Source organism: Apteryx mantelli, chromosome 2 (assembly GCF_036417845.1).
Source record: "Apteryx mantelli isolate bAptMan1 chromosome 2, bAptMan1.hap1, whole genome shotgun sequence".
Lineage (NCBI taxonomy): Eukaryota > Metazoa > Chordata > Aves > Apterygiformes > Apterygidae > Apteryx > Apteryx mantelli.
Genome location: NC_089979.1, coordinates 32,060,273 through 32,074,758, shown reverse-complemented (window position 1 = coordinate 32,074,758; position 14,486 = coordinate 32,060,273). Strand labels below are relative to the sequence as shown.

At 40.1% G+C, this 14,486-nt stretch overlaps 1 protein-coding gene and 1 long non-coding RNA gene across 2 annotated transcripts in view; both read right to left on the bottom strand.

The window, feature by feature from the left end:
• Positions 1-14,486, bottom strand: part of LOC106494429 (chloride channel protein D-like) — an 82,849-nt gene that overhangs the window by 41,718 nt on the left and 26,645 nt on the right. Inside the window, exon 11 of the mRNA XM_013954668.2 lies at positions 12,875-13,046. Coding sequence (XP_013810122.1) covers positions 12,875-13,046 — 172 coding nt within the window. The remainder of the gene's footprint in view (positions 1-12,874; positions 13,047-14,486) is intronic.
• On the bottom strand, positions 10,233-11,009 carry LOC106494431 (uncharacterized). Its single transcript, XR_010883279.1, has 2 exons — positions 10,730-11,009; positions 10,233-10,614 (listed from the first exon to the last, which is right to left on the bottom strand). It is a non-coding gene; the product is annotated as an uncharacterized lncRNA (long non-coding RNA).

The following is a 14,486-nucleotide window of genomic DNA, read 5'->3' as shown; positions in this document are numbered from 1 at the left end:
AAAGGAGCCAGCTAACTCGCACAAAAACGCTCTCAAAGCTAACTCACACAAAAGCACTTTTAGTAGGTACCAGAAGCATCCACCCAGGGAATTAGTGCCAAGCGACTAGCACATTGTAAATTCATGCTGGAGCTCCCTGCGTACTAATTCTCCCAGCAGACAGGCCCTTATAAGTCCAGAACTACAGCCAAGCAAGCCCAGCCCCAGCCCAGCACTATTAGGAGCTCATGGGGTCCAGCGCTGGAAGATTACACAGCCTCTCCTTTAAAAATATCTATCTATTCAAGACAATGCCAAAAGATTTAAGAAAGGAACAAAGTATATAGGGTATGACAGAGAGAGAGATAAAATAAAGGTGATACAAGCAAAAAAAGGAAGGGGGAAGTTGGGGGCAGGCACCAAACACCTACAACTCTTCAGTCATTAAACATGATGTTTCATTTATTGATATTCATTCCAAACCTGCATTTTAGGGGCTGCTCTTTAGGATGCAATTTAGTTTCTGTGTATTTTGCCAGCTTTTTCCCTTTTGATCTTACGGGTGCAGCAGACTGTGCCAAAAAATTCTTTGCCTAGGGCACCAGTCTATCCAAAGCCTGCAGCGCTAATAGATGCTGGAAGCACTTGGCACTGACACTTCATACATCAGCAGCCGAGTAAATTTTGCCCATTTTTTCCAATATTCTCTCTATATACAAAATACTGAAAAATATCATTTACACACACACACACACAGACCACAATTAATTTATTAGAAGAGTTATTCAAAGCTCTCTAAATATCTGCTTTGTCACCGAAGGCACTTTTCAACAACCCCCACGGTCCTGAGTTTCTCAGGCCTCCACATCATTATAATCTATTAGCCACCTTCATGCTAGCTCTGTTTTATTATATAACACATAATTATGCATTTCATTAACAGCATCACCAGGCATGGTACATCAAAGAGAGAAGGGCAGCTGCCCAGGAAATTCAAAAAGATGCAGTTTACTTAAAGCTCACTGTTAAAAACCCTCTCCCCTTTTCAATCAAATTGCGGTTAACATGTTTCAAAGGTTTTACTCCGGCTCAGAGAACACAGTCCTAACAACCTCATTAGAGGCAAGGCTGCTGATACCACAAATATTCCCTGAACCATTGATATTTCCAATAATGTAAAAAAAAGGATCGTTAGTCAGCTACATGGTGAAAATCAATTTTCTTTCTCCTAGTGAAAAACCACTTAGCAAAAGCTCTTTTACTATTTACAGCCTTAAACGACAAATGGAGAAGAGAGAGCTGATCCCCACCCCCCCCAAAAAAAAAACTGAACAAACAAACAAAAGACAAAACCTACTTCCCTCCCATGACATAAAGACCATCATCCTTGGTAGATGCAATTTCTCCAAAAGAAGTATTTTGCCATTCTTCACAAGTTTACACACACCTACTGAAAGGTCTGGAATTTGGAAACATTTGGGAGAAAACAAGCAACTGTTGGACAAAGGTACAAGACAGTATGTCTGAAAGTTAGAAAAAGGGGAGAGGGGCAGCAGAGCATGAAGTCCCCAAGACTGCCAACCAAAACTTATAGTTTTGAAGTTAAGGCTGTACTTGGCACATAACACCAGCACTGGACATGGTTTCCCGGTCTCCATGCCAGCAGATTTTGTGGAGGAATACACACTTTCCCAGGAAAGCACCTTTCATGTCTCACAAATATAACCAGAACTTCCCCCCTTTGAAATTTATGCTACTACTGGTTAAACACACCAAGAAAAAAGTCATTCACAGTCAACAGAACATTTCCAAAGGGTGGAGAGCTTGTAGCCAGCAGAAAACTTTTGATCGTTTGTTTTTTGCTCAGGAGCAAATGCCAACAAGGTTGTAAGCTGATCACTTGACATATAGAAGAGGAGGAGAGAACAATTCCCTTTCCACAGCATTGAAAGTTATCCATACAGCTTTCTTTAGAATAAGTGTCTCTGGAAATAATATCTCCCAGGATTAAGTTATGCTTATTATCACAGCCATTTCATAAACAATGCAGATTTGCATTTGAATTTCTTTAGTCTCTGGATTATGATGTCCTGGCACTTAGTAACATATGTGTTAAACATTTGAGTCATTTTAGTTCCCACCTAATACCGCCCTAACAAAGCTGTGAATTGAAATGCCATTATCATTGTCAGTCTTCCACTATTTTCATCTGGGATTATGCCAAAAGAGGCACCTTCTTCAAGTATCAGTCCAGCTGAATACTCCCCCCCTGAACTTGCATTAAGCTCTTTCTTTAAAGCTAAGTGAAAAACATTGCTTTCCTGTGCACTTCACCTTTAAGGATATCCATTACAATCCTAGGACTAAATCCATTAACTCAACTTGCTTTACTTTATCTCAGCACTCATCACCATCACAGTTGGAAATTTTTGGAGAAGTGGGATGCTGCAATACAGTAAACATAAATCTCTTAAAAAGACATGATTGTCATGCTAGTCCTGAAAAATTATGCATTCAAGTTCCTCACACTGCTGAAAATGATTATTTCTTAAAGCCTCAGGCACACAGAGCTGTGCATCACGCTCCACAAAGGGAGGCACACCCAGAGTAGGTTCGCTGCGAGGACTTCCTGCCAAATCCCCTGTGCCAGGAGAATTGCACAATTCACAGGATTCTTCCTCGCATTCGTAACCCTGTTCTAGAGCACAACCCGCATTAACTATTCCAGGCCATTAATACGAGTAGGCAGCCTCTCGCACCCTAGAGCTTAATTACTCCCAAAGAAGAACACAAAGAAATATTGTAGCACCGGGTTGGGTTTTTTTTTGTTTTTATTTTTGTTTTTTTAAGTAAAGTAGTTCTAATTAATCACACTCATATACCAGTTTTCATATCGGCTCTTAATTTGCTTCAATTCATAATATTCAGTAAGATATAGTCCCCATTTTCTGTGATGGGGATTTAAATATTTCTGTGAGTTTTTCCTGAAGCCTATCAGCACTTTATTGATGATTTCCTTGTTAAAAAAACAGAGTAATTTTTTCTAATTCCAAGACCTAATATAGCAGTAGGAGATTTCTAAAGCAAACATATAAATACCCAGTACAGCTAAGTAATCTCTGGAAACATATCAAAGTCCTCTGAGTGTCAGTCCCTGGGAACTTGGTTGAAAGATGCTACGCAAAGTGGAAATGTTTGATTTCTTGTTTCAGTCCCTCAAGGCCTATAAATACACCTGTTTTGACAGGTTGTGGCAATGGATGCAATGACATAGGAAATAGTATAGCTGATAGCAGAGCCTCTTGCCAAGATCCCCTGGAAAGATATCTATCAGTGATTTTTTTGTAATCTGGCTCTTTACCTTGGGTATGTAGTAGACATCAAACCCTGAAAGGAGGTTTCAAAGCCGTCTAAATCTGTGTCTCAGAAAGGTAACACTGGTGCATGATGCATCAGGTGAACCCATCATTAATAAATACATCATTTTTGTATGCGCATTGCTGAATATGCCTAAACATTCAGCAGGCTCACGTATTAAATCTATTCAAACAAGCACTGTACTGTACAGTAATCCAGCTAAACAACCTTGTACTTTTCTAATCCACAGTATTGCAGAAGTCTTTAAATTATTATTTATGAGCCTTTTTTTTAAAATACAAAAGACAACTGGAACAAACCTCTGCCAAATGTAAGCAATGCTAAAACCACCAGCTCCAGAATGCCTTAATTCTAACAGTCTCAACTCCCAGGGTCCAGAAATAGCTGGAGAGGAAAAAGCCCTGCGACTACGGAGAGCTGCAAAGCAGACCGGGGATTTGTGGATCCCTCTGCACTATTTCCTAAATGCTCTATGCCACAGGTCACAAACTTCACTGCAACTTTAACTTCAGGAGGAAATGTCAGAACAGAGTGCTTAGAAAAGCTTGTTGTTCTCAAAACTAGCCTAGGTATTCACTGAGGCTCCAGCTGCTCAAGGAAGTGCATTATGAAATCTGAGGTCCTGAAAGCTTTCCTCACCCCCCTCTCCAAGAGTGAACAGTTTCACTTATTTCATTTGCCAGACAGGCTCCTGCCAAAAAACACGCAGTGCTCTTTTCCTAGTTGGAGTAAGTTCAATAGAAAACAGTAGGACTTAATATATGTAAGTTTGTTGTTTATGCATTGTTGCTCCAATTTGGGGATTTGGGGGGATTTATTTTATTATTTTGGGATTAATTTATTTATTTAGGGATTCATTTGAATAAAACTAGAGTCAGTACAACACTGCTTTGCATCTCCCCTTCTCTATAAAAAGGTGACATCCCTTACAATCAGATTCTGGAATAACTTTAAAAATACCATTCAAACACAGTGGGTTCCCTCCTGACAGGTAGTGTAAGCAGAGTGAACACTTACCATATTACAAATACCTATAGACTTGGAGATTTTGAAGAATTGCTTTGACTAGGGTTTAAACCTAGTCTCTTCAGACAAAAAAAAAAAGACAACTGAGTAACAGAAAATTAGGTTCTGTCAAAACAACTTCTGTGAACCGTTTCAGGGGTAATCAAAAACATTAAGTGAGCCCTAAAGTATTTAAGTGTGACGGGTTGATGCATTAGACAGTATAGCTCTGAGAAGAACTTGCTGAATGAGTTTCTAAATAACTGAGCACTTCCTCTGCCTGCTTTGAAGGAAAATATGATGTGAAAATTCTTGAATACTAAGTTTGTCCCAGTTTCTACAAAAGATTTACTTTTTATAGTTTACCACTAAAATCATGTGGAAAATCAACCATGCAGCATTCTCTGAGGAAGCTTAAATGAAGAATATGGCTGTTTGGAGAATCCTGATCAAAACTAAATTCAGTGTTGAGTAACCCTGCAGTAAGTCTGGAGTAATTGCACTGAATTATTTTAAGCGTCTATGATGTTACATTGGTGTAGAGGAGAGAAGAATTTGAAGCTCACTGCAGACTAGGTACACACCTCTTCTTGCCCTTCTGGCAAGGCTCTATAGCACGTGCCTTATTAAGCAGCAGTGTAAGAAATGCTTCATGATCCACCCCATTTATGTACTCATTCTACAGTGAGGGCCAAAATCTTCACTCCTCTACGCTGCTGTAATGCTATAGACATTACTTCTACGTGACCTGTTTTCCAGTCCCTATTACTTACTTGCACAGGAATGGCTCTTCCTAGAGGCAGCTGTGTGGCATATCACTCTCTCTCCAGAGCACCAAGCGATGTTGGCCCCAGGAGTCCGATTTCCCTTTAACGCCCTTCCTCTTTGAGCAAGCTAGAGGAAGGCATGATCAGAGTTCGCTTAAGGTCTGTGCTGCCAAAGTGCACCATGAGGATGTATTAATTTTTTGCAGTCCTTTCTTTCCCTTTTCTTTGTCTGCTCCTCCCAAGTGTTGGATGCACTCTGCTAAGCACGTAGGAGGAAGGGAAAAGCAAGGCCCAAGCCTTTCAAACAGATTCTCTTTTCTTTGAAAGGACAGATCCCAATTTCATGCTTTCCCTGGCAGCAGCCAGTAGCAGATGCCTAAGGAAGAGCGGATGATGGGATAAGTGGTATAACCAGACTAATCTGATGTCGGTCTTCATCCTTAGGATCTGCAGCACCAGGCAGCTCCATTTACAGCTCTCTCTACAGTTGTGCAACTTCCTCCTTTCTAAAGCCAGGCCCTGCTCCTCTCATCTAGCTCAACTGCCACTGCAGAAGTCACAAGTGGACAAGAGCCTGGGGGGCCACTGCTGGTTTTAGATTTTTTAGAGAAGCAAGAAAACAGCTCAGATCTGCCTCTGCAAGCTTGACTGTGACATGTCCATCAGGCACCCAAGAGTCTTTTCATCTTCACATGTTCGTATTTTAAAATGAAAGAAGGGCTGTCTTCAGGACAGGCCCCCCTGGCTACAGTTTTTGCCTCTCTTTTACTCAGCGCTTCTACTTTTCCATGTGCTTTCACAGCTTCTCCTCGGTGCTGCCTTGCTTCCAACACGGCACACTTTTCACCAGGACCCACTGCCACCACCAGGTGCATCTCAGGCCCAGCCTTCTTATTCTTCAAAAAACCCAAGCAAAACATTGAAACTACAACAACAAATTATATCCTGCCCATTCCGGGCAGAAAGGAGGACATACTCTTCTTTTTGGACCTACAGTAGGAGCCTGTTTCCCACCGATAGACCTTGCTCAGCTGAGCAGCTGCCAGGCTGTATAATCATTTGATCCTGTTTCAGCTGGGTCCAATAATCAAACAGGGATTTCTAGCCCCAAGCCCCCATTCATGAGAGCACCCGGTTACATGAGGTTTTTAATTTCAGATGATAACAAACCCCTCAGGCGGGGGGGGGGGGGGGGGGAGAGAGAGATAGACTTATTGTGGCAGCTTTTGTCCCAGAGAGAAATAATTTTTTCAAAATTTAGAAAAAATACCTTTGGTAACGTTCTGAAGATTTTAAAGTTAAAAATAAGACAAAACTTAATGGTTTCTGATGCTTTTCATGACAATGTAACTGCAAAACGTCTTTAATTTGGAAACAAATTAAATTTGGCAAAGAATGAGTACATAAAACAGCCCAATTGCATTTTGTAATTTGAAAAAAAAATTAAAAACAGATAAGATACTGTGAATTAAAAATAACTTCTGCACATTAAATTCTTATGAACTTTCATTAAGGTTTGCATTACATGTCCCAAATGTACAATTGTATGTTGTAATACACTAGATCACTTTATTTATAAAATACCTTTAAAGCTACTGTAAGTTAGAGCCAGAAAAGTGACTATACAAAAATGTTATCTTCTCACATTACAACTTCATTTCCGATGCGTGTATTTAGAACGGAGACACAGTCTCAGTTTCACTATTTCAGATGCACAACTGAACTTTCTAAAAGTTCAAAGCCAATTGAATCCATGTATAATTCAGAGTCATGCCTGTTTATTTTACTGATAAAAACCTGGTGCCAAAGCTGAAATAGCTATATTAGAGATAAAGCTGGATTCTCTTCTAATTTATGATTTACCTACAGAATAACTAACTGTCCTATGGTTGAAGAAGTCTTTATGGATGATGAATGACTAAATCAGAGGGGATTTGTTCTGATTTTCTTGGGCTGTGTTCACAAGGCTACCATCCAGAAAAGAAGTGTTTTGTTCTCTTTTTCCCTACAAGCACACATTTTTTAGGGAATGTTCTAGTGGCTTGACAAATTGTTTATTATCCCTATAGAGCAGTATTTCTTAGGTCAATCCCCCAACAGTTTTGATTTAGAGTGCTATTGTGGTGTCTCAGGAGCATTTTAGCTTGGCTATGGGTCGGCCTCTCAGATGAAACTACGTCTCCCATGATGCACTGTGCATTCCCCCCCCTTCCTGGAACATGCTATAAGAGTCTCTCTAGTGTTTCACGGGAAATATTTCATTTCTTAGAAAAAATACTAACATGAAACAACAAAGCTCACGGTGTAACATTTTCAGATTTTTTCTTCATTATTTTTGGTTTTCAGGTGGCTGTCTTTTTGTTGAAAAGTCCAAAGTTTTTGCAAGAAAAAAATCCGAAAACCTGATTTTCAGTCAAAAATAGATTAGAAGGGCAATTTTGAAATCATTCTAGCCAGTGTTACACTGAAAAACATGGTATTGCATATTTCTGTGCTTATAGTCACTCCCACCAAGCTAGATATTGAAGAAACTTTTGCTGTATTTGACCACAAGAGGAACAAGAAATTCATGTCTTTCAAATCAGCCAATGGACCTGCTTGCTGGGATGCCAAAAATGGAAGACTGAGCCCTCACCAAAGCTCTTTTGATTGCACCTCCATGAATCCTGCAATCCTTGCATCCATGAACCAACCAACATCTCACGTTCCCTATGGCGCTGGCTATCTTGAAGGAATCCCCCTCTCGTCTGCCTGTCGGGCATTACACCACATTTTGGAAGACTGCTGAAAACAAGACTAATTTATTTTAAGACCAGGAGGACCAATTTAATCATTTAATTTGACATCTTGTACAATATACTAAATTTCATGTAGTTCTGGACTAAATAGCTCCCATTTTCCCGAGCATGCACCAAGCACTGCAGCACTACAACTCTGAGCCCCACTGGGGCTGGCGTAGCTGTTCCTGCATTCGGGCAGAGCATGAGCGCATGAGAGTATTAATAATCTGCACGGGTGAGCAGGGGAAATCCACAGAAGTGCTACAAGGTATAGCTGGGTGTGGACCAAGAACCAAGCGCAGCACTGGCAACGCAGTCTGTGGCTCTCCAGGATCCCAGAGGAGGAAACTGAAAATAACACGATCCAGCCACTCATGGCATGTTAAAAGATACATCTATGGGTTGTGTTTTTTTCTTGCATCTCATTAGACTATAAAAAATCCTAGAATTGACACCCATTTAATCCAAATGCAATACGTATTATAATTTTATTGCCTACCAAATGTACAAATTATCCATTTTCACCTGTAAAATAGATCTGCCATTCTTTAAATCAGCCCTCACTTAGAAGAAAATTGATTTAAACCAAAGTGAATTCCTGGCCCCGATGGTCTCTTTAGAGACAACACAGACAAGCAATGCCACAAGCAATCAGATTTGTTTCCCCTATTCTGTGTTCAGGCACCACCTACCACATATTACAAGGCTGAAACACCCACTCAACAAGAAAAGATTCAGAATTTAGACTTGTTGTTTTATTATTTTCAAAACTATCCTTCCAGCTTGTATCATCCCTACTGCAAATTGGAGTAAACACATCATCTTGCATCCTCTAACCACTGAGCAACACAGGTCTCCTGTGAAAACCTGGCACTGGATTCCAGGCAGGGTTTTTTTTTGTTTTGTTTTGGGGTTTTTTTTAAGTCTTGTGCTTACTTTTCTAATATCTTATATCACCATTCTTCTCTTCCGATAACCTCCCTCTAATCAGTTGAATCACATGGTTGCCTGTGTTATAATTTCACATTGTGTCTATAAAACAAGATGTGACTGTCATATCTACTGTAAGTGCCCACAGCTGAAGCTCTACTTAAATTTCTCGTAAAAGACCTTAAGCTTCCTCAGAGTTGCTCTCTCAAAGTGAGTGACAAGGGTAGCCACAGAATTTGCAACAACACCTCCTGCCTGTAAGTTGAGTAAGTTGAGGTAAGCACATTTGGTCTAAATTAGAAGTACTGTAGAAATATGGAGAGAGGGGAGGGGTTGGGCTTTAACTGCCACTACCTGCAGATACAGTTATTTTATTGCACTTATTCAAGCTGACCTGTAACACTGCTGATAAGCACATCAGAAGTATATATTACAACTGAGCTATCCATCTGAGGGTAGCTATGTGATCTGGATTTTGCAGCAGTGCCCTAATGGAATGGAGAGGAAAGGGATGAGAGCTGGCTATAATGCCTACTCGAAGTGCTGAGGCTGCATCTGGAAAACTCAGATTAAGGATGAAGCTGTTGATTACATAGTGTACTAGCGGATAAACCTATATGCAAAAATATTTATGAGATAAAATTAGATTATGCAAAAGATAAATATTCATTTTAATTTCTTCATGGAAAGTGTATAAAAAATAGGCCATATTTCCTAACCATAGGACAACGTTCTCTTACAGCAGTGTAGTTTACTATATATAATGCTCTGCCAGTGTGCCTTTCTGATGTAGGCATCAGAGAGTGGAGTGAATGAACAAACCTCATGCGTGACCCTTCATACTGCCTTATAAACTAGTTGATTGTACATATAGCTTGGTATTTCTGTCATATCACAGAAATGGACAGACATCAACAAATAACTTTAGATAATGCACTGAACCACCATCAGATGGTCAGTTTAATTCAGAACCAACATACTGCTCATCAGCGCAAGGCACTCACTGACAGTAGCCTCACCCTCCGCTAGCAAGAGAATAAGGATAAAGGACAGTACCAGCAGTGATTTAATTCCCTATGCAGATTTTACTGTGATCTATTTAACTTCCCCTTCCAAATCCTAAGGAATACTCTATTTTCTTCTTTATTGCACATCCATCAAAAGTCTGATATTTCAGTGCTTCACATTCAGAGGAGGGCTTTGAGTCCTACCCTAATCAGAATTAACTGCATTCGCCCATCCATCAGAAAAGTTTTCTTAGAGAAATGTTAGGCCAATAGAACGGATATAATGCTTTAATTCTGTTTGAACAGAACAAACAGGAAAGGGGAGAGTCGGGGCTATTTTCCATTGCGTGTGAACAGAAAGGAAGACAACTCAGGGACAAAGGATCCAAATTGGTATAAATCAAGCTTCTTTATTTCCGCCGGCCACTGAACAGCTTGCACCCAGAGGCATCATCAATACTGGACCAGAACATTAATTCTGTGCCAGCCCAGTGCCATACTTCCTCTGCAACGCTTGCAAGACAGTGCAATTGAGAGGTAAAAACATAAAAGGAATGATAAAAATACAGACTGCCCCTGAAACAAAAGGGCATTGTAGCAAGATGCTGTTCCACTTCCCCCCTCTAGAACATCCTGAGGCCAGCAAACTCGGGACACATGACATTCGTAAACCATGAGAGACAGGAGGCTGTGGGAAGGCAAGTCCTACGGGCAGTCCTCCAACAAGCCAAGGAAAATGTCACCACATCGACTGTCTGCTGCAAAGAGCTGAGGAGGAGGGTCAAGTGTCAACATGGGGGGTAGAAAGAGGCAGCCAAGAAAGAAGAAGTGGGCAGATGCCTGTGGGGTCTGCCATGAGAAGAAGAAAAAGCATTTTACAAACCTGTTCACTGCAAGTCCCGTACTCATAACCGTTTCCAAATGGAAGGCTGTGTGAAAAGCCAAAGCAAACATTCTCAATTCTTTTTGAACCTATCGGACAATATAGGAAAAATACGTCCATTTTATGGTTTGAGGGCACAACCTTTTAATTATGTTTTTGCATTGTCATGTCCAAGACCTTTTTTCTCCTCAAAAATTAATATTTCCTCAAGCAATGAAGCTATTTATCTTGGATGAACATGAATTGAAACACAATCTCCCTCTGCAGAAAGAGGCACAGAAGAGTTATGACACCTAGGGGAATTCAGAACACATTGCAATGCAGTCCTAATCATTTTTCTAGTGCTTTTTCCACAGATACTCATACAGCTCTCTTAATAGCTTCCAGCTATTGTTTTGCATGTGCTGCACATGCATGCTCAGGGAGGCACTTGCTAAAAACAAAACAAACCCCCCAAGTGCAGGTAATGGGGAAGGCAGGGAGAAATCGAAGCAAATAAAATGTAGGCATTTTCTGCCTATTACATCTGAATGAAATATAGTTCTGTCATGCAAGACCAGCAAGTGTTCTGGCTCATAATAGCTTCTCTCTTCCCTGCAGTGAAGCACAGCCTCATGGCCACAAAGCTAAGATGTCAATCAACTGCTTTTGCCACTAAGGATTTAGATTTGCAGTAGAACCTTGAAGTAACAGTTTGCAAGTGATACTTAAATTAAAATGTATTGAGCCATTGCAAGAAAATGCAGGCCTACTTTGGAAGAGATACTGTGGTTAATGGTAATTGGAGCTTTCAGAAAACTTACACTTATTACTGTCTGGGCACAAACTTTCCCCTTTTGAAGTCTTACAGACTTGGTAGCTGGCCAGAAACCATATGGTATCTTCCAAAAGATGCATAATAGCAATAATTTAAGCCAAAATACCAGAGTGCATTGGTACTTAATGGATAAGTACAAATATCAAAAGGACACTGAAGGAGGAGTGTTTCCATAATCAATCTAATTATTATTTCACAATAGACTAGTTCTTATGCACATACAACACCTTTCAAGCTAAAACATCAAAAAATGCTTCCAACACAATTTACACAGACTATCACTAAAATGAACCCAATTCTGAGTGAATGACGATAAACAGCTACTTTATCAAAACACTGCGCAACAGTCTACTAGGAGGGAAAATCCCAGCTTGGTGACCCTGGGTGAATTCTGACCTCTGTAAAGATTTCAGTGAGATCTTTTGGGCAAAACCAGCAAGGCAGCCAAGGCCTGGTTTAGTCATAGGTAAAATTTCCACATACAGCAACACTCACAGGACATGAATGCTCTACTTTGAAAGGGTGAAAGTTTCAGTCTGTGACCTCAAAATCACTTCTACACCGATTGAGCTGAATTTCAGCTGAAGCTTGCAACACATTATCCCCAGGTGTTGAAACCAGGGAAAGCAAAGATCCTCACCTCTAATGATAATGTTCTTCCTTGTAATTCATTCAGCTTTGAACTTTAACTTTCAGAGGTCTGCTTGGAAAGCATTGTGGTGTAGATTCAAAACGTTCTGTAATATAGGGGGGAAGGGAACACAAGTTTGGAACGTGTTGCAAGGGAACCTCAAAAATTTGAAATTTATGAGGGATTTACCAGAGGGACCTCAGAGGCCTCCCACTGCATCACTTGCCTGTAACACTGAAAATCTCTCACTTACTCCATCCAGAAGGCTGTATTCAGCCCCAGTATAAAAAGAAGCACTGCGCAGGACCTTCAACACCCACAGAGGTCACTTCACAAGCCAGTCAGATGTTATCTACTATTTTTTTTTGTAATCCAGCAGAAAAAGAGATACTTTTTCTTGTTTGCAAACCAGTGATGCCTTTATCAGTTCCATAACCAAAATAATAATAATAATAATAATAATAATAGTGCTAATAGTAGTACTCAGATTGCTCAAAGTGTTAATTCCAAACTTACACTTCACAAACAAAAAGTCCCAGAGAAAAAGTCTTCAGGCAAGTTAGAACCAGCTAAGCCAAGAAGCTGTTTCTCTGTGGTCCAGTGCGTGTGGGACAGCATCTGTGGATCGTTTAGCTGAAGCAGCAAAAGCTCAACTCAACCTTGGCCACACAAATATCTGAAAACTAAACATACTTACCATTATAACAGTGAGGGAGATGGTTAGTCTTGACACACCACTGAAAAAGGAAGCAGCTCCAATGGCAGCAAACAGACCTGGATCAATCCATGCTCCATATTTATTAGTTTGAACACCAAAAATGGAAACAAGGATCAAACCAATTATCCTGCCATACAAGGCTCCTGTGTACCTGTATGCAAGAAGAAAAAGAGCACTCCTCTGGCCAGCCATATTGTTTTCTAGAAATGCTTCTAATAATCCACTAATCCCAGATTTAATTTTGTCAGCTTCTGTAGCAACACCTTTTCCAAAAAAAGCTCCAATATCCTTCCTTAGCACGAGCACTTCCTTAGTGCCAGTCACTAGCATGAAGTTGCCAAATTTACCGTACTTTGTATGAAGGAAAAGGACTATCAGCATGTCTTTTTTAATGTTCTTCAAAGCCAAAAGAGGACGAACCTTACAGGAAAACAGCTAAAAGCACAAGTTAGACACACATACTGGGATATTTCAGATAAAAAGTCTGCACTTCTACAGCCTTATATAATTTCTTAAAATTAAGTCTACCTACGCCCTATAACCTTAGCAAGTAGAATATTATAGCCATATAACAGATGGGCAAAATGGAGTAATATATATTAAATGACCTGCCCAAAGCAAATCAGGAATGAAGCTGTGAAGAGCGCCCAGGAGTCCTCAGACTGACCATACACTACATTGAAGAGCAAAAACAAATTTAGCACAGTCAGGCTTGCGATTGCTGGACTGAGACACAGCGTCCCATTCCTTATACAAGGAATTCAGGAATTAAATTTAAATTATATTAGATATATATATATATATATACACACACACACACACACTATATATATATATATATATGCATATATATATTTATATAGTCTGAGCATCCTCTTGCACCATTTCTCAACTTTTTCCCATTTATTCATGCAATTAATTCATTTTATTGATGGATGCGGTTCTGGTAGTTCTAGAATGGTTATAAAAATTAGGTTACCAGTTCAGAAACATGGAGCTGGCTGACAGACTTGTCTATCAATATCTCTTCAGCCAAGTATAGCATGTTTCAGCAATCACTGTGCATTAAGAATTGATTTAGGCATCACCTTGGGGAGGGTAGAAGGTGAAAGAAAGGGGATGCTCCAGGGCAGGGCAAATGGAGAAGGCTGTACACACAAATTTCTCCTTAGAATCCTTTTGGTATTTGAATTGCATTATGCTGAATACCCACTCTCCAACCATTATTCCTTGCTTGCTGAACATTTGGGGTTCACATAAAACCCCTCAACATTACTGTAAGAGCTCTACTCTACTCTACCACAGCTTTCTAAAAACTACACAAAAGACCTAACTGCAGTTTTCTCCAAAGTTCAGGGTGTTGATGTCCAAGATTAAGATTCAGGCTATTATGTGCATAAGAAACAGATGAAAAGTCTGGATCTGAATCTGTATTTCTACAGTTACAGAGATGGAGCCAGCAAGCAAGACTCTCTCTGGGTCCCCAAAGGATTCAAATGATCTACACTTGGAAAGTATACAGTTTTGGCTATGGTCCTCCTACAGCTATTCTCAGATGATTGCTCTTCATTCTTTTCCACATTTTTAGCCT